Here is a 25,610-nt window from a genome sequence, read left to right as displayed (position 1 = left end):
AGTAGAGTAACTTTCGTCTTTTAGGATTTGAAATAGCCCAGCTGGAATTCCATCAGCTCCACTAGCTTTGTTCGTACAGATCCTTCCTAAGGCCCATTTGACTTCACACTCCAGGATGTCTGGTTCTAGGTGAGTGATCACACCATCGTGATTATCTGCATCATTAAGATCTTTTTTTTTTGTATAGTTCTGTGTATTCTTGCCACCTCTTCTTAATATCTTATTCTTTGGTTAGGTCCATACTGTTTCTGTCCTTTATTGTGCCTATCTTTGCATGAAATGTTCCCTTGGTAGCTCTAATTTTCTTAAAGAGATCTCTAGTCTTTCCCATTCTACTGTTTTCCTCTATTTACTTGCAATGTTCACTCAAGAAGGCTTTCTTATCTCTCCTTGGTATTCTTTGGAACTCTGCATTAAAATGGGTGTATCTTTCCCTTTCTCCTTTGCCTTTTGGGTCTATCTTTCTCTCAGCTATTTGTAAGGCCTCCTCAGGCGACCATTTTGCCTTTTTCCATTTCTTTTTCTTGGGGATGGTCTTGATCACTACCTCCTGAACAATGTTATGAACCTGTCTCCACAGCTCTTCAGGCACTCTATCAGATCTAATTCTTTGAAGCTATCTGTCACTTATACTGTACAATCGTAAGGGATTTGATTTAGTTCATACCTGAATGGGCTAGTGGTTTTTCCTACTTTCTTCAATTTAAGTCTGAATTTGGCAATAAGGAGTTCATGATCTGAGGCACAGTTAGCTCCTGGTCTTGTTTTTGCTGATTGTATAGAACTTCTCCATCTTCATGTACAAAGAATATAATCAATCTTATCTCGCTATTGACATCTGGTGATGTTCAAGTGTAGAGGCGTCCCTTGTGTTGTTGGAAGAGGGTGTTTGCTATGACCAGTGTGTTCTCTTGGCAAAACTCTGTTAGCCTTTGCCCTGCTTCATTTTGTACTCCAAGGCTAAACTTGTCTGTTACTTCAGGAATCTCTCGACTTCCTGCTTTTGCATTCCAGTCCCCTATGATGAAAAGGATGTCTTTTTTTTTTTTTTGGTGTTAGTTCTAGAAGATCTTGTAGATCTTCATAGATCTGTTCAACTTCAGCTTCTTTGGCATTAGTTGTTGGGAATAGACTTGAATTACTATGATATTGAATGGTTTGCCTTGGAAACAAACAGATCATTCTGTTATTTTTGAGATTGTACCCAAACACTGCGTTTCGGACTCTTTTGTTGACTATGAGGGCTATTCCATTTCTTCTAAGGGATTCTTGCCCACAGTAGTAGATATAATGGTCATCTGGGTTAAATCCACCCATTCCAGTCCGTTTTCGTTCACTGATTGCTAAAATGTCGATGTTCATTGTTGCCATCTCCTGTTTGACCACGTCCAGTGTACCTTGATTCAGGGACCTAACACTGAGGTGCCTATGGAATATAGTTCTTTCCAGCACCGGACTTTCCTTTCACCACCAGACACATCCACACAACAACGGGCATTGTTTCCACTTTGGCTTAGGCTTTTCATTCCTTCTGGAGTTATTTCTCCAGTGAGCTCCAGCAGCACATTGGGCACCTTCCAATCTGGGGAGTTCCTCTCTCTTTCAGTGTCCTTACTGTTTTTTCATGCTGTTCATGGGGTTCTCAAGGCAAGAATACAGAAGAGGTTTGCCATTCCCTTCTCCAGTGGACCATGTTTTATCAGAACTCTCCACCGTGACCCGTCCGTCTTGGGTGTCCCTATGCGGCATGGCTCACAGTTTCACTGAGTTGGACAAGGCTGTGATCCACGTGATCAATTTGGTTAGTGTCCTGTGGTTGCGTTTTTCATTCTGTCTCCCCTCTGATGGATGAGTATAAGAAATTTGTGGAAGCTTCCTGATGGGAGAGACTGGCTGTAGGGAGAACTGGGTCTTGGTCTGGTAGACAAGGCCATGTACAGTAAATCTTTAATCCTATTTTCTGCTGATGGGTGGGGCTATGTTCTTGCCCTGTAGTTTGGCCTAAGGTCAAACTATGGTAGGGTAATGGTGACCTCCTCCAAAAGACTCATGCCAGCATGCTGTGCCTCCCAGGACTGCTGCAGCCAGAGCTCTCAGTCCCTGAATTAGGTCAGTGCTGAGTCTTGCCTCCATAGGAGACACTCAAAGACAGATATGGCTCAGTCTTTTGTGGAGATCACTACTTCTTTCCTTGGGTCTTGGTGTGCAAAAGGTTTTATTTCTGCACTTCAAGCATCTCTGGCTGGTATGAGGTTTGATTTTAAAGCGATTATGCCCCTCACCCCTCCTATCATCTTGTTGGGGCTTCTCCTTGCCCTCGGACATGGGGTATCTTTTTTGGTGGGATCCAGCATTCTCCTGTTGATGGTTGTTCAGCAGCTAGTTGCAATTTTGGTGTTTTCACAGAAGATGAGTGCACATCTTTCTACTCAGCCATCTTGACTCACTCAATATGCCAATAAATTTGGAAAACTCAGCAGTGGCCACAGACCTGGAAAAGGTCAGTTTTCATTCTAATCCCAAAGAAGGGCAATGCCAAAGAATGTTCAAACTGCCGTACAATTATGCTCATTTCACATGCTAGCAAGTTCATGCTCAAAATCCTCCAAGCTAGGCTTCAACAGTACATGAACCAAGAACTTCCAGATGTACAAGCTGGATTTAGAAAATGTAGAGGAACCAGAGACCAAATTGCCAACATCTGTTGGATCAAGAAAATGCAAGAGAATTCCAGAGAAACATCTACTTCTGCTTCACTGACTATGCTAACATCTTTGACTATGTGGATCACAATAAACTGTGGAAAATTCTTCAAGAGATTGGAATACCAGACCACCTGACCTGCCTCCTGAGAAATCTGTTGCAGGTCAGGAAGCAACAGTTAGAACTGGACATGGAACAACAGTCTGGATCCAAATTGGGAAAGGAGTACATCAAGGCTGTATATTGTCACCCTGCTTATTTAACTTATATGCAGAGTACATCATGAGAAATGCTGGGCTGGATGAAGCACAAGTTGGAGTCAAGACTGCTGGGAGAAATATCAATAACCTCAGATATGCATATGACACCACCCTTATGGCAGAAAGTGAAGAGGAACTAAAGAGCCTCTTGATGAAAGTAAAAGAGGAAGAGTGAAAAAGCTGGCTTAAAACTTTGCATTAAAATAGCTAAGATCATGGCATCTGGTCACATCACTTCATGGCAACTAGATGGGGAAACAATGGAAACAGTGAGAGACTTTATTTTCTCGGGTTCCAAAATCACTGTGGATGGTGACTGCAGCCATGAAATTAAAAGACAATTTCTCCTTGGAAGCAAAGCTATGACAAACCTAGACATCATATTAAAAAGCAGAGACATTACTCTACCAACAGAGGTCTACCTAGTCAAAGCTATGGTTTTTCCAGTAGTCATGTATGGATGTGAGAGTAGGATTATTAAGAAAACTGATCATTGAATAATTGATGCTTTTGAACTGTGGTGTTGGAGAAGACTCTTGAGAGTCCCATAGACTGCAAGGAAATCAAACTAGTCCATCTTAAAGGAAATCAACTCTGAATATTCATTGGAAGGACTGATGCTGAAGCTCCGATACTTTGGCCACCTGATGCAAAGAGCCAACTCGTTGGAAAAGACCCTGATGCCGGGAAAGATTGAAGGCAGGAGAAGAAAGGGGAGACAGAGGTTGGATGGCATCACTGAGTCAATGGACATGAGTTTGAGCAAGCTCCGGGAAATGGTGAAGGACAGTTAAGCCTGGTGTGCTGCAGTCCATCGCAAAGAGTCGGACACGACTGAGCCACTGAACGACAACAACAGGAACATAGTATTTTCCTCGAGTGGACATTTTCCCAGACCAGTTTGGGAGATGGCAGGAAAATATGCCATTCTGATGTTGCCAAATCTTCATCAAGTTCTACATGGAAGAGATGCCAGAATGTGGAATAAAGTCATTTTCTTGACAACGCTGATGATACTCAGCTTGTGTAACTATTTTGCAGTATCTCAGCAAAAGGACAGAGCATTTTCACTTGCCAGCTGGAGGACATGCCTGAAAAGGATGATTTCCATCTTGCTGAGATCCTCTTTTCTACTCCTTTCAGAGCAAACTTCACCCCTCAGAGAGCTCACCTTCTCATTTCCATTCAATCATCTCTCTTTTCATCAAGCCTTGCTTTAAAGTGTGTCAATTATTCATCTTGACTTGAAAAACCAAAAGCATCACTTATCTTTTAACACCTGTTTCTCTTGCCTTTTCCCCTGAATTTTCCTAACTGGGACCCATAGACTTCTCAATAAGCCCTGCTCCCAATTATCATTTTCAAACTGATTCCCAGGCACAGCCAGAGGGTCGCCCCTCCCTCCATACACTGTGTCTTCCCGTCCCCGTTTCCAAGGGTCCTGTGAGGTGTGTTTATGGACACAAAGTCATCAGGTAAATAGCTGGTGATACTCAAGTGTCAAGCTATGTGGTCATTCTGTCAGCTGTCACTTTAGTTCAATGCCAGGTAACAGGAAGGTAGCACAAACACTTACTGAGAAGCAATCAGCCCACACCCCTGGGTTCTGAGTGTGTGCTGACTGAAAATTACATGTCAACGCACACAAAACCACTTGCCTTGAATGACTCCTTTCTCTGTGGCTAAAGCAGGGGAGGGTCACCTTTGTTTAAGTACCTTACACTCAGCAAATGAGGTCAATAATTAAGAAGTGCCTAAATTATGCTGATAACTCTCCTTAATGATCAAAATTAAAACTAAGAAATTGATCAAATTAGTATTCATTTAAAAAATGTAAAAGCCGTTTCTGACCTCTACTGAAAAGGCCCCACACATTTTTAGAACATGGACACGTTGCACTCTGAATTATAATTATTGCTCCTGAGCAACAAATTAGGAAGGTGGGAAAGTTAAATAGGCACGCAGCACTGGGATGAAATCGTCTGGCTAATTTGTTTCCAGGCATAATTCGGCGCCACAGAAATGGGAAAGTGCTTTTTGAATTCTTATTTGGCACTCAGCATCCTATAGGAGGCATCGTGATACCACCAAATAGAGCTGAGCACCTGCCAGGAGCCCTCTGGACTTAAAGCAATGCAAGTCCCGCCACAACCAGCAGATGTCAATGGTCACTGGCGTATTCAAGCTCCTTCAGGAAGAGCTGTCTCCCTCACGGGCAGGAGAAAACCTGCATCAGAGCAGCAAAGGCAAGAGCCTTAACGCACTGTCCAGACACTCGGTTAAACCTCGTTTCCTCCTGTTTGGGAAATGAACATTAAGAAGCCAAGCACACTGTTCCTTTACTCTTCCTTACCAAGCCAGCCTGGTCAAACGAACTGGATAAAACAGATTTTTGCTTACTAAAGGATACACGCTGGCTCTCTCCCTCTAGTAATGTAGTGTTCTGAACCCTCTTGTAATTATCAGAAGACAAAATAGTGACCTATGTAATTCCAGGGATGCGGTGGACCTAGCATTAGCTGAAGACATTTGTGTTAGTAGCTGTGACCATTCTTTGTGATCATATTTAAGGATGGTCTTCTGGATTTTAAAGTATAAAAGACTTCTGATAGATTGAACGCAAGTGTTAGTCTCCGTTAAGCGGGGTTCCTTTGACTCTTCAGAAGACACATCATGGGGAGAACAGCATTTCAGACAGAAATCAATCGATCCTGTGATGGCACACTACTACTCTGTTCATGAGAACAAATTGACATATATTTCCCTCAATGTAAGAGGGGCTTTGCGGTGCTTCCTGGCCAGTGGAAAACAGTGACTATCACTTAAAACAGCAGAACGACACAGTAATATTACTCTCTCTTTACCCCCCAAATCCTGTTGGTGTTTTAAAGGTCTGGGTAAGTTCAATGTTAGGGGTGAATATAGAGACAGGCAAGAGAAAGAAATTTCTGGCTATGGAAAAAAAAACAGTGAAATAGAAGAGTCCAGGTTTTTCATTTATTTATAGAAATGTTTTAAGTGTGTGTGTGTGAAGACAAGAAACTGAGAGAAGGTATTTGGATATCTTAAACTCTGTCATATATGTCTTTAATATGTTGCATGACAGTTCTTCCTTGGCAATCTGGCACTAAATAGTTAATAAACTTTAGGGGAAAAAAACATATAAGATAAAGCTTTATATATTATGTATATAAATATAAATATGCAGTAAAGCTAGCTGTATTACAAACAATTCATTAAATAAGTAAAAATGCCCAGATTTCTAACCATCTGGCACCAGAAGATGTACTATGAACAAAATGTGAAAGGATGGCTTTGGAAAAACAGCTCTTAGACCTCTGGGAGTAAGGGAGGCCACAGCAGGCTGCCTGCTCATGGTTTCAACCGGTAACGGACCTCACTCCTTATGTATCCCCAGTCTTGTTTGTGGCTCTGAGAAGCCCTTTTCCTGTCTGACTTATTCTAGGCATCCTTTCTCCTCAACCCTCCATGGAACTGGAAGACAAAACTCCCTAGGAAATGTTCACAATCACCATCCTTCCAAACTACCTAATCAGAAAGATGCTCGCTTCACACACAGCTTAATTTCTAGGAGGTCTAATGATTCCCTCATATCCGCATTTCTTTTTCTCTTTGAATCTGAATGAAGCTTTGTTTGTTTTGTTTCATGTGACCATTTGAAAATGCAATAGGAGGTGGAAATTTCATCATGAGCAAATGATATACATGGACCCATAAAACAAAGAAGCAGATACATTATACGACTTAATGATTACTAAATCCACGGGGGCTGATTTTTCACCTAGCAATACCATAAATGAGAAAAATCATAAAAGCACCTTACTTTGTTAAGATCAAGCATTGCATAGCTATGAGTGGCTACTTTTTTGTTTAGGTTTCTAGTTGTGGATTTAAAGGATTTATATACAGTAAGCCCCAGTTATGACTCAAGTCATATCCAGTTATGACTCAAGCAAGTGATGATCCTGACCTTTGGTGAGTCCCTGGATGAGTAAGAACTTGATCGCATGCTGTCTGTGTGTGTATACATCTCGACTGAACACTAAAAGACCAGTCACTATATTCCATAGAATGTAAACTCACAAGGATGATATTATCATCTTAAACAAGGACAATTTTCTGCTACAAGGTGTATTTTGGAAATTATTTACTGAGGATTTGGGTCAGAGTGTGCGAGTACATGAGTGTTTTGAAAGAGAGAGAGATTGGAGGCTGACACAGCATACCTCAGTTCCCTTGGTTTCCTCAATGAACCTCCTGCTGACTGTGACCAGAGCCTCCTGGGGCCAAGCATGGAACCAGTCAACAGCCGTGCAGTTAACCAGGGCTGGGAACTTCCGAGCTCTACTTCTCAGCGTGTGACCAACCGGAGAGAAACACAAAATGATCTGTGGAGACACGGGGGCAGGGCAGAACCAGGAGGGTGATGAGTGAGCAAAGAATTACACTGAGACCCTGGACAATGAAAGAAAGGAGCGCAGCCAACCGTGACATTAAAGCAGCCTAAAGCACCACAGAGTGGAAAGCAACATTAACCTCCCTGCTAATCAAAGTACACAGGACCCCATCGGACATACAGAAATACTGCTGTGTGCTTTCCTTAAAACCAGTCCTTCTCCTTCTGAACATTTTTGATGATCATCATATATAGTGAGAAATTCATTCTTTTCTATTACACAAGTCACATTATGACAGTAAAAAATAAAAAATTAAAAATCAAATCTCTGTGATAATACCAAGACTTTCATCTTCTGGCTCCTATTATGTAATTCAGCAGGCTCCTTAAAACTGTGTATAAGATACTTTTAAGAAAACAACATTTTATCATATTGAATACTTTGTTCCCATTTAAAATAAAATACATTCACTTGAGTTCATACTTAACATTCTTAAAAGAGTAAAAAGATTGGTTTATACATGATCCCAATGAGAAATTTATAAGTTTGCAAAGTTCTATTTAAGTATTCAATGACTTAAGAGTTCATTTAAATCAGGAAGTTTCCACCTTCTCTTTAGTGACTCAGGGCTGCTGCTATCAAGAGTACCTGAGTTCCGGCTGAGACACGTGTCCCCGGAGCTCAGTGAGGCAAGCAGGTTGTCAGGAGGCGGGCGGGTCTGAAATTCCTCCTGGGATCATCAGGTGTGGCGCTGTGTGTGTGTACTGGCACAAAGGAGGTGCTTACGAAGCTCCCTTTTGTGCTCTGCCTTCTCTCCCAGGTCACTGTGGACTTGAGGGCACTGGGGGCACTGGTGCCAACTGGGATAACATCTGAGGACGAGACTTGGATTTCTGTTTTCTAGGCACAGCTTGCACTTGATGACATACACAAAGCCCTGCAGTTCTCTTAATGAAATCTCTCACACTTTGAGATCAGGCATCTGACAAAACCATTTTTCATGAAATATGATTTTTCCCGCATTGCATTTTAAACTTCATGTCATAAAAGCCATAATAATACGTGAAACCTTATATTCCCATTTAATAGGTGCTTTTACTCTGTTAATTTTATATACTATGGCTCTTCAACAACTCGAGATGAATCCCAAGATCTTAAGTGATTTCCAACAATGCATAAGCTGGCTGATCATTTATTTTTTTATATTCAAGAGTCTAATTACAAGTCTAATAACTGCTCTAAAATTGCATGTCCTCAGGAACAAGCCTCAGTTACAATGCAGAATTTTTCACTTAAAATTGAGATTTTAGATTTCTCCTCTCAGCCTTGACTCCCTAAACAAGAATATTTTTCTTTAATGTCCTCCAAGTTGGTTTTTCACACCCAACTTACCTCTCATTCATGACAATTTTGGAAACTTCATTTATGTGTAATTTTAACAAAGACAGAGGAAGGGGAAGCTCATTTGAGTTACTAAATATTTCCATCACTTCTACACTTGCTATATTTCTACATTTATTACTGGCATACTATCAGGTCTTAAAAGTGTGTTAGAAAATAAAAAAAGGAAAGAAAAAAAGTGTGTTAGAAAACAAAGCATCTGAATCATGTCTGGTTAGCCTCAGGAAAAAATACTTTGAGTAAATATCACTAGATATGCCTTATTTATTGGAAGATAATATAGAATGTTGATTAAAAAAAAAAAACTATTTCTTTTTCTACAATTTTACAGTTGAAGACATTTTTTCCCCTATGTTATTTATTGTGGCTTAAATAAGGAGGCTCACAGTACCATTTAAATTTCACTTGGAGGGCAGGCCACAGGAGACTGGTAGTTTTCACAGTTAAGAGTTGGTGAGAAGTGCAAATTCTTGGATCTAATCCAGACTTGGGAATCAGAGGACTCAGGCCTCTGGGTGGGGCTTGGCAAACTGTGTTTGCAACAAGCTATCCAGGTGACTCTGACACCCACAGCTATAACCTAATCATCTGAAATTTTCTGTGGGAATACCTAAATAAAGCATTTACATTTTCTAATGCTTTTGCAGTTGGTGAAACATGCACAGAATCTAAATTTGTATCTACATACAGAGTGAAATAGAAAATTTAGAGAATTTTAAATAAATCAGATAATCCTTAATAACCTACATCTTATCCCATAAAATAGACCCTGGGAACAAAATCAGAGACATATGCTTTTTCACAAGTACTTCCTAAAAAGGGAGAGGATTCCGTCCTACCAGCCTGGAGGAGTGCGAGGACTGCCCAGATTCTCAGATCAGTAATTTCCACCTTTGCTAGAAATCTAGCACAGATTCTCTCCCCATCCAGCCTTCCGTGGCAGTGGTCTTATGTCAGGTTTTTTCGAGAGCCCAAGTGAATGTCTGGAAACTGTTGGTTGCTTTGTTCTTTTTAAAAATAGTCTCCACAACTTCAGATATGCTCGAGTAAACTTGAGTTGTTGCCTCAAGGAACTCTGTTGTGGGGGGGCAGGAAATCATCCTATAATGATCCTATTATATTTCTCTCATTTCATGAAAGATTAACATAGTAAAGGACTGATAAGAAATAAGACAAAAGATGATTAGAAAAAAGGGTGTAATATCTATAATTTACCCTTTCAGTTCTGTTGACATATAATTGACAAATAAAACTGTAAGATATTTAATATGTACAATGTGACAATTTATAAACAGACATTGTTAAAGGATTCCCCCATATTAAGTCAGTTACACACCCTTCACCCCATATGTGTACTTTTTTTAGTGAGAATATGTAAGCTCAGCAAATTTCAACTATACAATACAGTATTATCAACTACGTGTGGGTGTTAGTTGCTCAATCATGTCTGACTCTTTGCGACCCCATGGACTGTAGCCCACCAGGCTCCTCTGTCCATGGAATTTTCCAGGCAAGAATACTGGAGTGGGTTGCCATTTCCTTCTCCAATTATCAACTATAGTCACCATGTTAATCACTAGGTCCTCAGACCTTCTTTATCTTGTAACTGAAAGTTTATAGCCTTCTACCAATCTCTCTCCCTATTTCTCTCACCGCTTACCAATCACTTTTCTACTGTTTCTCTAAGTTCTACTTTTTTTATTCCACACATTATTGTTACAGTGTAGTGTTCGTCTTTCTCTGTCTGGCTTATTTCACTTAGATAATGCCCCCAAGGTTCATCCATGCTGTATTCCCATTGTGTTTGTGTATCCATATGTGACTGTGTAGTATATGTGTGTGTGTATCTTGCATTTTCTTGATTTGTTCATCCCCTTATGGACACTTCAGTTGTTTCCATACATTGGCTACCATGGATAAATGCTGCTATGAGTATGAGAGTGTTTTTGGTCAAATGCTTTTTCTCCATCTACTGAGATGATCATATGATACTTAGCCTTTATTTTGTTAATGTGGTGTATCAGGATGATTGACTTGTGGATGTTCAACCATCCTTGCATTCTGCAATACATCTCACTCGATCATTTTGTAGGATATACTTCTAATGTACTGTTGAATTCAGCTTGCTAACATTTTGTTGAAAATTTTTGCATCTGTGTATCAAGGATATTGTCCTGTAATTTTCTTTTCTTGTGGTGTCCTTATCTGGCCATGGTATCAGGGTAACACTGGCCTTATAAAATGAGAGTTTCCACTCCTTCTATTTTTGGAAGAGACTGAGAAGGATTGATATTAATTTTTCTTGAAATAGTTGGTAGAAGTCACCAGTGAAGCCATCTGGTCCTGTAAAATATACCTATGAAATACTTCAGTCTACTATAACATGCATGCTAATACTCATTTCATTTTATACCTTAGGAGCCATTATCTGGTTATCCTCTGATGTACATCAGTAGAGACTACACAGGCTAGGAATGCTTAACAAGCATTTCACATACTCTAATGGAAGCCTGCATTATTAAGTTGGCTACCTGAGCTCTTAGCTAACTTCTCCTATCACCATAAGTGGTTGGTTGGTTAGCATCATGAATACTGAATATGATTGTTCAATGATGAAATGATATTGTTCATGATATCTTAGAAATACAGAAAGAGCTGTACTTGCACCTCCACTGACATACAAAATAGGAAAATACATCTTGAAGTATCCCAGTAATTCTCCCCTTGACACCTTAGACTTTGGGTTTGACCAGTTCTGTGGTAAATAGCTTATAGAAAGGAGAAAGTTTTTGTACTTCTATGCAATACCAATGAGAATCTTAGCTTAATCCTACCATGAAATATTTCTATACCTGCCTCAAAGGAAAGTTCCCAGAGGACTAGTCAGGTTCCTAAAAGGACAGAGTCGGGATTACAAGCTTATAGGGCAGATTTTAAGACTTCACAACTTGTTTTAAGTTATGTGCTACAAAGCCTATATACACTAGAGTTCAGTCTGCGGCTTCTTTCTTTGCAGCACACCTTAAACTGGGAGATTTGGGGGGATCAGTCTCCATCCCCTGAACTGGAGTCATCTACTTCCAAGTACTGAAGTTCCTGAAATACATCCCCAGATAGTTCCTCACAATTGCAAATGACCAAATTGGCTTAAGTTAGTTCTCAGCAATGGACTGGAAAGAAAAGTCAGCTAAGAAAGTTAAAAATGCCTCAGACAGCTGTGCTCTTTTCTAAAAGCAAGTTCTCACAAGTAAAACGCAAACCCTGAAATCACCATCTATATATTTTCTACAGCTCTAACATTTGGATGTCAGGAACTTGCTTTTGGTATCCATACCATAGAATTTTCTATTCCCTTCTTTCCCCTCTACACAGGTGTTATGACTCATTTGTAATATCCCCCTTTTCATTGTGCTCTGTAATATATTTCAATTTCTTTTAGATTAGATCCCATGCAAGTACATATTCATTTGTATATCACTAAAGGCCTCAGTCCATTTCCTCTTGTGACAGAAATTTGAATTGCCACCATCACTGTATTTTTTCCAGTTGGTATGTTTATTTTCATATAGAGGTAATCCTCCCACATGTTCACTTCAGAAGCTTCTAGCCATAACTTGTGTTTGCATTTATCCTCAAAGTCTTAGTGTTTTTCAAGAATGATGAGATCTCAATCTTACTGAGAGAATCCTCATAGGAATGGAGGTTTAGCCTAGAAACGATTCCTCAGTTCGACTGTTTTAATATCACTATCATCTTTATATATTTTTCTGTACCATCCCCTCACCTAATAACCATCTAACTTCAATTATTTTTATGAGGTTCAACAGCATCTACAGCATGCACACATTCTACAGGTATTTATATTTATTTTCTTTCTAGGTAACACACAATGAAATCATTTCCATGACCTTTCACTTGTGAATATTGGTCAGTACAGATTTTTAGAAGGGGTAAAAAAATTTTCACTGGAGAGTTTTAATTATTTTATTTTTTTCTTAACTGAAAACCTCTTCAATTCACAAAGTTGCATGTCGAAGCCCAACAGAGCAAAGAGCAAATACATTCTTGAAGAGTAAAGACAGTAGGAATTATATTCCCCACTATATTTCCTTCCCACTTATCCCTGTATACATGAGGGGAGGAATCCCTTGTCTGTAGGGCTGGCACTGCACACACTGCCTTCAGGCCGGTCTGCAGCCCCACAACCTCATATAATGGTGGTTATTAAAAACAGAACCTCAGATGCAGATGCCTGAACATCCACTAAATGGGTCCATATTTGAAGGACCCAGAAGGTTTCTCCCTGTGATCTGAGCTGCTCAGTTAGCAGAGTGGTCCCCCTTTTGCTGACATTCTGTACACAGGAAGTTGCAAGAACAAGTGCCAGTGACGCTGGCAAACCCCACTTCTAGGCATTTAACATATGGTACAGGTAGCGATTCAAATAGGTTATAATGAAAGATTATATGATAAGTGGTGTTGGGACAATTTGGGGGAGAAAAAGAAAGGCCACCTTATATTACAAAAAGCAACCCAGGGCAAAACATTAAAGAAACTATAGATCAATTTAAAGAAAATTCAGAATAATATTTTCATAACCACAGAGTATGAAAATGTTTCCTAAAAAGCAAATCCATGAAGAAAAAAAATTAAATATATTTAACACTACATTATATAAAGAGCTCCCATAAATCAATTACAATTCTAACAAACCAAGAGGGAATTGGCAAAGGGTATAATTGGATATAGGGTTCAAACAGTTATTGAAAATAAAGTGCATTCGAGTTAAATAGTTCACCCCATATGCCAAATTCTTAGAATCATTTGATATTTTTTTCCCTGTGGGAGATTTTGAAACAAAATGACAAAGAGGGAGGTAGAGAAAATAGAGATGTGAAAAAAAGAATTAGTTCTGAATAAATGCTTTGTATGTGTGTCTATATACATAGAAAGTTGGAAGAAAATAAACCAATAGGTTTTCAGTCATTATCTCTAGATAATATAACTAAGCATAGTTTTTATTTTCTTCATACGGTTCTGTATTTTTTAAAAATTCTTTATGACGAACATATGCTTCTTATAAAAAATGAATCTCTTCTCTCTATATACATGCATGTATACACACATATACATAACATATATTTGTCTTTGTTTACTCACCAAGTTGTGTCTGACTCTCTGTGACCCCATGGATGACAGCCCACCAGGTTCCTCTGTCCATGGGATTCCCTAGGCAAGAATACTGGAGTGGGTTGCCAGTTCCTTCTCCAGGCTCCAGGGGATCTTCCTGACCCAGGGATCGAACCCATATCTCCTGCATTGCAGTAGGTTCTTTACCACTGAGCCACCAGGGTAGTATATGTAACAACATAACGTGTGTGTGTGTGTGTGTGTGTGTGTGTGTGTGTGTGTGTGTGTATATATATATATATTTATATTTATATGCATACACACACACACACACACATGTACCGGGGAAGTATATATATAATTTAAAAATACAAAACCATATGGAGAAAGTAAAAACTACACACACACCCCCATAGACAGTGAATAACTGAACAGATACCCAAAATCTTGTGAAAGAATCAGGGGCAGCTACATACACCAAGTGTTCTTTTCCCCATGCCATCAGATAGCCAGGAAGGAAGACAAGAAAGACGAGTTTTCACGTTAACTAAAATGGCAACCCACTCCAGTATTCTTGCCTTGAGAATCCCAGGGACGGGGGAGCCTGGTGGGCTGCTGTCTATGGGGTCGCACAGAGTCGGACACGACTGAAGCAACTTAGCAGCAGCAGCAGCAAAGTTAGCAGAAGAGAATGAGCGTACTCCACTCCAGGTGTAAGATGAGAATTACATGGGAAAAGACGCATATACACAAATGTGAAGGAGAGGGGCATCTGACATTGATTCACTGGTTTGCTTCAGCCCATCCAGGAACACACATCCGGTCATCATTAACGGGCACTGCCCTGCGGGAGTCAGAGGTCATGTTTCACATGCCAACAGGTTCTCACTGCCCCTGCATTGTGAATAGGAAGTGACTTGTGGTGGTGAACACGGGCAATGGGCTGGCAACATCACGTCGTTTAGCCTGACCTGCCAGGCGTGCTCACCAACCCTTGCTGCACATCCAGCTTCTTGTGTTGCCCAGCAAGGAACATACGCAAAGGAAATAATCACCTCATCAGAAATTCTGAGTCTTTAGCACATGCTGCTGAATATCACAATATACTTAATATGACCCTGACACAGAGAAATCCATTAGTCTTAAAAAAATTCCAAGGATCTGAGGGTAGTACACAGGGATGAAGAGAAGGAAGCTGTGGTTTTCTAGATGAAAGGTGACCTGTTTCTTCACTACATTGTTTCTCCCTCAGGTTAAGGCACTGACCACAAACCTTTCTCAGGAGGTAGCAAACTAAGTGACAAGGCCAAGAAGGATGTGAAATATTCAAGGCAGAGATCTTATTCCTCCTTAGCATTTAAAAAACTAAAAAACCCTGCTACTCATTTTCATAGGGAAGAGATAAATTATCCAATTAGTAATCCTGTGACAACAAGGAAAAATGATCCGTATCTAACTCCAAAATAAATTCTAGCTAGTACCAAGGTGCATCCTGAGAAAGGTGATGATGAAAAGGCTTAGACAAGAACAGAGGTAAACATAAACACGGTCTCAATTCTAGTGAGGCCTGCTGAAGCACAGAGTCACAGGAAATACAAAGCAAAGTCCTGATGGACCTAACAGTATGAAAATGCAGAACTTCCCTACTGTCTCTGAACTACATGAATCTTACTAAGTTCAAGGAGAACCCTATCATTATCTCAAAAGATGCTGCAAAAGAATTCAATAGGCAGATACTTCCTTAAGAAGACACACCCTGAGTCAAAAGCCAACACAAAATGTAACAGTGGAACAACAGAAACACTTTCTTCTGTCGATTTGATACAATGTGGGAGGAGAATGGATAAATAAAACATTAGGCAAGACAAACTATCATGGTCTTCAGGCTATATATCAGCCAACCAACAGAAACCATCAGAGAGGCAGTAAGGTAGCTGACTACAAAATTAAAAATCAACAGCTCTCCTATATAAAAACAATACACCATTAGGAAGCGTTAGGAAGGAAACAGGCCTTCTACAAAAGGAATAAATGACTATTTATCATGAAGATTAAATTCTCTCTAAAATATATTTAAAAAGTTGTTGGCATGATTTCAGCCAAAATTTAAATGGAATGTGCTTAGAATTTGACAAAATGATTCTGCTGTTTAACAAAACATAAAAATATCTAAGGGCAACAAAGAAAAACTAGGTAAGTGCAATGAGACACTAGATTAAAAAAAAGTATAATGAGGGTTTCATAACTCACACAGCACAAAGCTAGAATCAGCAGTAGTATCAAGAAAATGGAATAGAGGATTTGGAAATAGACCCAGTTCATACACAATCTGGCACAAAATAAAAGTGGTACTTTAAATTAGTAAGATAAGAACATATTTTTTGGGGGAAAAAAATTACCCTGAAACCTCTCAGCTCACACTGTGTCACATATAACAATACATGTATTCCAGCTGTGGCACAGTTTTAACCGTAGACCATGAAAGCATGCAGACCCCAGAATGGCTGCTGCTGCTGCTATTCTAAACCAATGTCCAATTTTATCCATAAAGCCCTCGTGACAAGATCAAATATGCACCTCCACATACTCCCTCATAGGTGGAGCTGACAAGGGACACACTTATGATCAGTAAGATGTCAGCTTAGGGATTTGGGGGAGCTTTGGATTCCTGATTCAGAGAACCCCAAGTCTCCTGTGCCTCTCTTTCTCCTGCCGGAAATACAGACCTCGCTGCACTTGTCATGTGGCCGTGAGGCAGGAGGCATCAGGATGGGTGCTGGCGGGAAAGAAGGGCAGGAAAGCATGGGCGTGTAAAGGGCTTACTGAGCTAGTCTGGACTCTGATGTGGGAAGAGGCTTTCCGGAACTATTCTTGGAGGTTCTCTTCATTTGTAAGCCCAAATGAGTTCTAACTGCTTCCAGTGACGAGTTTTAAAATCTGACAGAAAAAAATACTTTCCTAAATATGTAAGAAATCCCAAATCCACAAAGGCAAACACTGATCAGTCTACTGTAAAAACTTTAAAAAACTTTTCAGAGTTATAAACAAACCAACAGAGATCTACCACATATATAGGGCTTCCCTGATAGCTCAGTTGGTAAGGAATCCACTTACAATGCAGGAAACTGTGCTTTGATTCCTGGGACGGGACGATCTGTGGAGAAGGGATAGGCTACCCAATCCAGTATTCTCAGGTTTTCCTTGTGGCTCAGGTGGTAAAGAATCCACCTGCAATGTGGGAGACCTGGGTTTGATTCCTGGGTTGGGAAGATGCCCTGAAGAATGGAAAGGCTACCCACTCCAGTATTCTGGCCTGGAGAATTCCATGGACTGTATAGTCTATGGGGTCGCTAAGAGTCGGACACGAATGAGTGGCTTTCACTTTCACTCACACACACACACACACACACACACACACACACACACACACACACACGTCTTTTAAATATATATATATATTTAGGAGACAAATAACAGAACAGGGAAAATATCTGTCACCCGTATATAAACCTAATTGATAAGTATACATAGAACTCATAAACAAAACCATGTGAAATTCAATGGAAAAGTGGGTCCTTTATGACCCAGCCTCAGGGGTTACTCAGCATCCTTGTGCTGCTCCGTACCCTACTCTGTTAGCTGAAGCAGGGATAAGCTCACTCAGAGCCAACAAGAGGGGCCTAGATCCCACCTGAGAATGAGAAGAACATCAAAGAATTTGCAGGCATGATTTAAAAACCACTACGAGGTGTAACTATTGAACTCAGTAATTTCCCTTCTAAGAATTTATCCTACAAAAGCAAGCAAAGTTACGTGTATAAGACGTCTGTAAAGGATGCTCATTCTAGTGTTATTTATAACAACGGGTATCAAATTTCAGCATGCTTCAGAATCACCTGGAGGGTTTGTGGAAACACAGATTTCTGGGTCCTATCCAGAGTTTCCATTTCAAGAGTTCTGGGGTGGGGCTGGAGAATGTGTACTTTTGAAAAGTTCCTAGGTGATGCTGATTCTGCTGCTCTGAACAACAGACTTGGGTTGCTGCTGACCTTCCCACCCAGGGATTGAACCTGTGTCTCTTACTGGCAGGCGGGTACTTCACCGCTAGCGCCACCTGGGAAGTCCGATTAATTACATTACTATCTCAAATTCCATTGTTGTACTCGTTTTCCCATTTGACAAAGAAAATGTGACCCAACTATACCACAACGGAACAGGGAGAAATCTCCAGCCTTGCTACAATCTGGCCAACATATGCTTAGTCACACTTCTGATGGGCAGAACACCCTCTGGGCATCCAAAACTTAAATTCTGATTTCTAACCTCAGACCAGAAATGCTCAGTAAGAACAATGTAGAATCTGAAACAGGAGGGTAGAGAAGAATCACAGCTACTCTATACCTGAACCTCCACAGTGTCAGTCCCTCAGCTGTGTCTGACTCTTTGCGAACCCATGAATCGCAGCACGCCAGGCCTCCCTGTCCATCACAAACTCCCGGAGTTCACTCAGACTCACGTCCATCGAGTCAGTGATGCCATCCAGCCATCTCATCCTCTGTCGTCCCCTTCTCCTCCTGCCCCCAATCCCTCCCAGCATCAGAGGGATGCTTTCCAATAAGTCAACTCTTCGCATGAGGTGGCCAAAGTACTGGAGTTTCAGCTTTAGCATCATTCCTTCCAAAGAAATCCCAGGGCTCATCTCCTTCAGAATGGACTGGTTGGATCTCCTTGCAGTCCAAGGGACTCTCAAGAGTCTTCTCCAACACCACAGTTCAAAAGCATCAATTCTTCGGCGCTCAGCCTTCTTCACAGTCCAACTCTCACATCCACACATGACTACTGGAAAACCATAGCCTTGACTAGATGGACCTTTGTTGGCAAAGTAATGTCTCTGCTTTTCAATATGCTATCTAAGGCTGAATTTTCTATACTGCTGCTGCTGCTGCTGCTAAGTCACTTCAGTCGTGTCCAACTCTGTGTGACCCCATGGACTGCAGGCTACCAGCTTCTCCGTCCATGGGATTCTCCAGACAAGAACACTGGAGTGGGCTGCCATTTCCTTCTCCAATGCATGAAAGTGGAAAGTGAAAGTGAAGTCACTCAGTCGTGTCTGACTCTTAGTGACCCCATGGACTGCAGCCTACCAGGCTCCTCCATCTATGGGATTTTCCGGGCAACAGTACTGGAGTGGGGTGCCATTGCCTTCTCCAAATTTTCCATACTAGTATTTTCAATTGGCTTTCTGCCATGAGTGTGGTGAGGTTTCTTGTTCTAATACTTCATCCTTCCTGCTGCTGTTACTTGGTTACATTATATCCTTGTGCCTACACTATGGCATGGAGTTGTCTCTGGATTGAATCTCAGATCATCTGAGTGACAAGCCTCAGCTACTTGCCCTGAAGTACTAATATAGTTATCACTTCCTCAACTCAAACTCCTCCTCTGCTCCTTTAATGATTTACAAAACACTTGTGGTTTAGTCACTAAGTCATGTCTGACTTCTGTGATGCCATGGACTGTAACCTGCCAGGCTCCTCTGTCCATGGGATTCTCCAGGCAAGGATACTGGAGTGGGTTGCCATTTCCTTCCCCAGGGGATCTTCTGGACTCAGGAATTGAACCCAGGTCTCCTGCATTGCAAGTGGATTCTGTATCAACCGAGCTATGAGGGAAGCCCCACCCTTTCCTCACCCCAATTAACTTTCCCAGCCCGATCCACCTGTTTCTTCCAATAAGAACTCTATGTCCCAGTCATTTAGAGCGGTAGTTCCCAATCCTTTTGCCACTGGGGACTGGTTTTGTGGAAGACAATTTTTCAACGGGCCAGGGAGTGGAGGATGGTTTCAGGATGATTCAAGTGCATTACATTCACTGTGTTCTTTTTCCCCATTATTATTACATCAGTTCACCTCAGATCATCAGGCATTAGATCCTGGAGGCTGGGGACCCCTGATTTAGTCCTATTTGTGGTTTCTCCAAATATGTACCATGCAGTCCACTCTTAACTCTTCCAAATGCTATTTCCTCTCCCTGAAAGCTCTTCCCCAACCCAGCGCATCCCCAGGAATTCCAAGCCACACCTGACACACAGCACGCCGCCTTCTCCAGGAGGCCTGCTGCCCTTGGAAAGGATGCCGAACTCCTCTGGGATCAGCATGGCGCCACTTATTGGTGATGTCTCGTTTCCTGTAACAGCATAAGCTCTTCAAGGATAGACACCATGTCCAGCTCACTCGGGTGCTCAACCTGCTTAGAACAAGGCCTTGTAGGGAACCAGCATCAAAGGAAACTTGAAGAAGGTGCCCTCCAGACACTCGAGAAAATATGCAAATGGCCTTTTACACCAAATGACTGGATGTCCTTACAAAATGTATGAGTGGAATTCAAACTTGTCATGTGAATTCCCAAACAGAACCATATCAGAGTTGAAACAGCACGTTTAACTAAATGCAAGGAAAGCAAGTGCTTCTTACTTTGAGCTGTCGTCGCACTCGGAACAAAAAGAATTTCCAACAGTTTTCTCTGGAGTCCACCATGCCCAGACCACGAACTTCATCACGAACTCCAGAAATTATCTTGTCTACATCTTCATCACTGAACAGATCAGGAATTTCCCCTGCCCCCAAAGGAATGAGTAGAGTTATTAAAAGACTGCTATAATTCATATTTTAGATATGACTTAAAATGCTTTCTAATACAAAGTTCAGCTTTAATGATAGAGTTTGAAACCAGAAATGCCATTTTTTTTTTTTTTATAAGACACAACACAGTGACAACAAGCTATGACAAACCCACCCACTAAACTTGCACAGGCAGGAATAACATTTACTTCACTGAAGGCCTCTGCAAGGCCTTTTACATTGTAAGCAGACTAAGAAAGCGATACACTTCAAATTAGTCAGGTTTATACGTTTCTCCCCAAAGAATGCCCCGACAAACATCTCAAAGACAAATTATCTCTATTTAAAGTTCACTGAAACCACAGATCATTTGTCTTTGGGGAAGATCTTTCATGGAATGTGTTGGTTTAATCACCTGATGCCAGCAAGTCATTAATCAGCACGAGAAAGCTCTCATCTAGAACCTGGGCATCTGTCAGCAGGAACGCGGTGGGCATGTTCTTGGCTCCGGCTCTGATGTACAGATTGGCAAGGTCTACCTGTAAGAAGCAGAGGCCATCACTCACGCTGTGCTAACATGCTCGTGTGCTGTTGGCGAGGGGTGGGCAGAACCGAGGCGCTACCGCGGGAGGGCCGGCGCCGTCCTTTCCCCGTTTATACGTTCTTTCCTCTCGGTGACTCTCTTCTTATGGGGGCAAACATGCTGACATCGGCTCCATTTCTGGCACATAATGATGACTGTCATGTTTATGGCTTCATGGAGCCCAAGATGCAAACAGGCTCCTGACAAACAACTCCCTTCTATTCAAGCAAAAGTGAATTCAGTAATGATTTTGTTAAGCAATGCAGCGAAAAGAAGTTTTTGGCTCCTTTTAACAACTATCTACTTCATTGTTTGGTGACTTAGAGTTTACTAGTTTTATTTAGTAATATTGAAAGCAAGTGGTTTGTTGTTTGCTTTAAAATAGCACTTGCCACAAACTCTAAGTACTATTTTGTAACTACTATTGTGATTCAAAAGCAAAATTTTAAAAAACATGTCAGTGTTTCTCGACTGTACTCTCATCATATTTTCACAATCTGATACAAAGCGGAAAAAATCTCTATGCACTTGTTAAAGAAAAAAAAAGGATCTCCCCCTCCCTCCATTGTATTGGTGTATGAATACTGCTGATTTTCAGGTATGGTCAGCACAAAAGAAAAACATGTTTGTATTTAATAAAATGTTTTCTGAGCAAATCTGACAGGCTTATAGGCTTATACACATACAAATGTTGGTAGCAGTTTACTATTATTAATTCGACAATGAAGGAGAAAGTTTAAGTGTTAGTTCCTCATTCATGTTTGACTCTTTGCGACCCTATGGACTGTAGCCATCAGGCTTCTTTGTCCATGGGGATTCTCCAGGCAAGAATACTGGAGTGGGTTGCCATTTCCTCCTCCAGAGGATCTTCCAGACCCAGGGATCAAACCAAGGTCTCCTGCACTGCAGGCAGTTTCTTTGTCTGAGCTACCAGGGAAGTCCCTGAAGGAGAAACAGCCAACAAAATCCTCTGAAGAGCTTACCCGCCTCCATGCCTGACTGGAGCACCTTTATCCTGGGGCAGAAGGAGCACGGGGCCGCCCATCACTAGACTTACCCGAAGTTCCTGGATCCCAAAGCCTTGGGTCAGAGTGATCTGGAAGACCTCGAGGCTGCAAACGTAAGCTGCCAGGCGGGACAGGCTCTGCTTGCCACTGCCGCCCACTCCGATCAAGAGCGCATAACCCTGAGGGGACTGCAGGATGCGGCTGATGCGACACCTGCGGAGAGAAAACACCCCCAACAGATGACATCCAATGAGCCTCAGGGCTATGCGGTTTCATTTTTCAGATATTTAGATACTAAACTCCGATTTGTATTTCAGACTTTCAGTCCTTGTTCTTCTGTTTCCCAAACAAAAAGATGCTGCCTGCATCTGCCCCCTTATCACTTGCCCAACAAACCATCCTGGCCAATGACATCTGGACTCCCACTGCTGTGTTACTCTCCCCCAAAAGAAGGCAGAAAATGAATACAAGGACTTACATCAAAGCACCACGTTTTCCTGATTAGCAAGAAAGATCCTAATGGCACATCAGTATCCACGTATAAGGATATCAAAGGGAAAATGTCTTTGGGCCAGAAACTTTGCTATAGAATTAGTTTGGGAAGAACAGATTTGTTTAGACCAACAAACACCTCACATGCGATTTACTTCATGCATTTTAAAAACTTGCCTTTTTTACATGATCCTTATGTCCCTTGCATGAAAGCTTTCCTCATGCCTTGAACGGTCTAAAACATTCTCAGAAAGTGTTAGAATCCAAGAGGTAAATCTCCAGCAAAGTCAACTAATCCCTTTTCCTGTATTATCAAAGAGGTTCTGAATGCTTATCCTATTGATATTATTGCTACATCTTACCGTTAGGAATAAGTTGGCTTTAATGTGATCAACGTAAGCATGTGTCCAGTTGCTTCAGTTGTGTCCAGCTCTTTGCAACCCCATGGACTGTAGCCTATCAGGCTTCTCTGTCCACAGGATTCTCTAGGCAAGAATACTAGAGTGGGTTGCCATGCCCTCCTCAAGGGGATCTTCCAAACTCAGGGATGGGACCTAATCTCCTGCATTGCAGGTGGGCTCCTTACTGCTGAGCCACCAGGGAAGCCCCCAATATAAGCATATGGAAGCCCAAATGCAAAAAAAGTTTTGAAAAGACTGCTGTATTTTCTCTCAGTTGCTTTCCTGACATGAATTTAAGCTCTGAACAATCCAAACAACCTTTAACACATTTTTTTTAAAGAGTACTTTTTAAAAGAATTAAGTTGGGATCACTTATAGTAGGACCAGCACGCACGATCATTTCCTGAAAACCTTCAATAACTGAAAAGACAGGTTATTTTTCCAAGCTCAGCCACCTCATTAAATTTTACTTCACATGACCACACGACAAAACCACCTTGGCAAAGCTGTGAGATTACTCTAACACGAGTGAAACCCCAACTTACAAGGCAGGGTTTTCATTTCAATAATGTGTGCTTTGAGGTCTGCATCGACAGTCTGTAAGTGGCAAAGTCTCTTTCTACAATGTTCAAGGGCACACTGAAATCATCTCTGATGTGCAGTAAGTCAGTTTCTAGCTCATAATCCCTAATCAAAGCAGCAGCTTTTCCTTTCAGGTCACTGAGAACTCTGTGTTGAAGGATTACAGGGGACAACTCCTCAGTGCCAACAAGACATCTCTTCCACACGAGCCATGACAGACGGCCAGCGTACATGAATCCAACCAGAAACAGCATTACTAATAACTCACTTATCACCATGCTCAGAGATTCTAACGGAAGCGTCCTCTGTCTGCTAATCAGAGGACTGTCACTGCAAAGGGATCCATAAAACAATCAATATGTAGGAAGCTTGTAATAAATGATGATAGGGATGCCTCCCAAGTTTTTCTTAGGCACTTGGGCTCAACATTTTAAGGAGTAACTCTTCTAAAAATCGAATTCTCCACATTTCTTGGGTCTGTTTGAATTGCTTTTCTCACATACTTCCTTCTCTTTTGACTTATTTCATTACTTTAATCTTTGCCCAAATATCACTTGTTAGAAAAGCCAGCATTATTAACTGAGTGGCATTCCCCCAAATGCATATGCTGCTGCTGCTGCTGCTGCTACTGCTAAGTCGCTTCAGTCGTGTCCGACTCTGTGCGACCCCACAGACGGCAGCCCATTAGGCTCCTCTGTCCCTGGGATTCTCCAGGCAAGAACACTGGAGTGGGTTATACTGAAGCCCTAACCATCAGTACCTGAAAATATAGACTTAGGAAATAGAGTGATTGAATACATTGGTTACAATAAGGTCATAGGGGAGTACGGTATATCCAATATGACCAGTATCCTTATAAAAAGGAGAAATTTGGATACAGACACACACAAAGGGAAAAAGTCACATGATGACTGAACTCTGGCTGTCACAAGACAAGGAACTTCCAGAAGCAAGGAAAGAATTCTGGAACAGACTCTCCCCAGCACCTCTGAGGGGGCATGGCCTTCTGACATCTCAATTTCAGACTTCTTGCCTTCCGAACTGTGAGACAATAAATATCTGTTTCTCTAAACTTCCCAGTTTGCAGCATTTTCTCAGAGCAGCTCCAGCACATCAGTAGAGCCAGTGAGAAATTACAGTTATGGGGAAGCAGGACAGGAAAGGAAGATTCCATCGGCTTCCCACACAGCAGCAGCAATGGCCAGCTGTTTAGACTACTCAACCGACCCTGTCATTCCCATGCTAAGCTCTGACCCGGAACTTCTCACTGCACTTAGAAAGAAAGAACCCCCCTTTCCTCTGGTTACAAGAAAACACCTGTACTCATGAGGCCTGTGTCCACCTCCCCACCTTGCCACACGCCCCTCTCCCTGCTTCTCCATGCTGCAGCCACATGACCCTCTTTTTGCTTTTGGACATTCATGGGGCCACATGAAATCTGCCCACACCTAAAGCGTTCTTCCTCCAGATCTTTCCATGCTGAGCTCCTGCATATCATTTCAGTCTCACCTTAAATGCCACCTCCTCACAGAGACAGCCAGTCCCTCTTTGGGAATTCACATGTTTATTGCTCAGGATCAATAGATTTTATTCCTCAGCAGGACGTATCACTTTCTGCCATGTTCCTCACTTGCTTATTTGTTCATATCCTTATAAACTTCCCATGGGATCACTAAAACATGAGCTCAATTAGAGAAATAACTGGATTATCTTGCTTGCTGCTGTCTCCCCAGTACTTGGGCAATGTCTGACAGCAGATGTCACGGACGGTCGCACAACCTGTGCACGGCAAAGGCACCCAAGCTAGGAGGTGAGAGCCTGTTCAGTCATACTACATCAGGGAAGGGGCCTTCTTCTAGTTTTCTGCCCAGAAAACATGCCCTTCCCTTTTTTCTTCCTTAACTTGCACGTAAGTACTGAATAGGCTGGCAATGTTACTGTTTGATACTCAGTAGGCACTCAATGAACATTCTTAACCAAGGAAAATTAGCTCGAGTCCATCCTGTCTCTGCC

At 41.6% G+C, this 25,610-nt stretch overlaps 1 protein-coding gene across 1 annotated transcript in view; it reads right to left on the bottom strand.

Annotated features, from left to right (window-relative positions):
- DNAH11 (dynein axonemal heavy chain 11) overlaps window positions 1-25,610 on the bottom strand; it is a 368,614-nt gene that overhangs the window by 142,824 nt on the left and 200,180 nt on the right. Inside the window, exons 52-55 of the mRNA XM_070787580.1 lie at window positions 22,173-22,335; window positions 20,948-21,071; window positions 20,386-20,528; window positions 7,211-7,372 (exon numbers count right to left, since the gene is read on the bottom strand). Coding sequence (XP_070643681.1) covers window positions 7,211-7,372; window positions 20,386-20,528; window positions 20,948-21,071; window positions 22,173-22,335 — 592 coding nt within the window. The remainder of the gene's footprint in view (window positions 1-7,210; window positions 7,373-20,385; window positions 20,529-20,947; window positions 21,072-22,172; window positions 22,336-25,610) is intronic.

The sequence above is a fragment of the Bos indicus genome, chromosome 4, assembly GCF_029378745.1.
Source record: "Bos indicus isolate NIAB-ARS_2022 breed Sahiwal x Tharparkar chromosome 4, NIAB-ARS_B.indTharparkar_mat_pri_1.0, whole genome shotgun sequence".
NCBI lineage: Eukaryota > Metazoa > Chordata > Mammalia > Artiodactyla > Bovidae > Bos > Bos indicus.
Note: the sequence above shows the minus strand (reverse complement) of the source record. Positions and strands in the feature narration are given on the sequence as shown.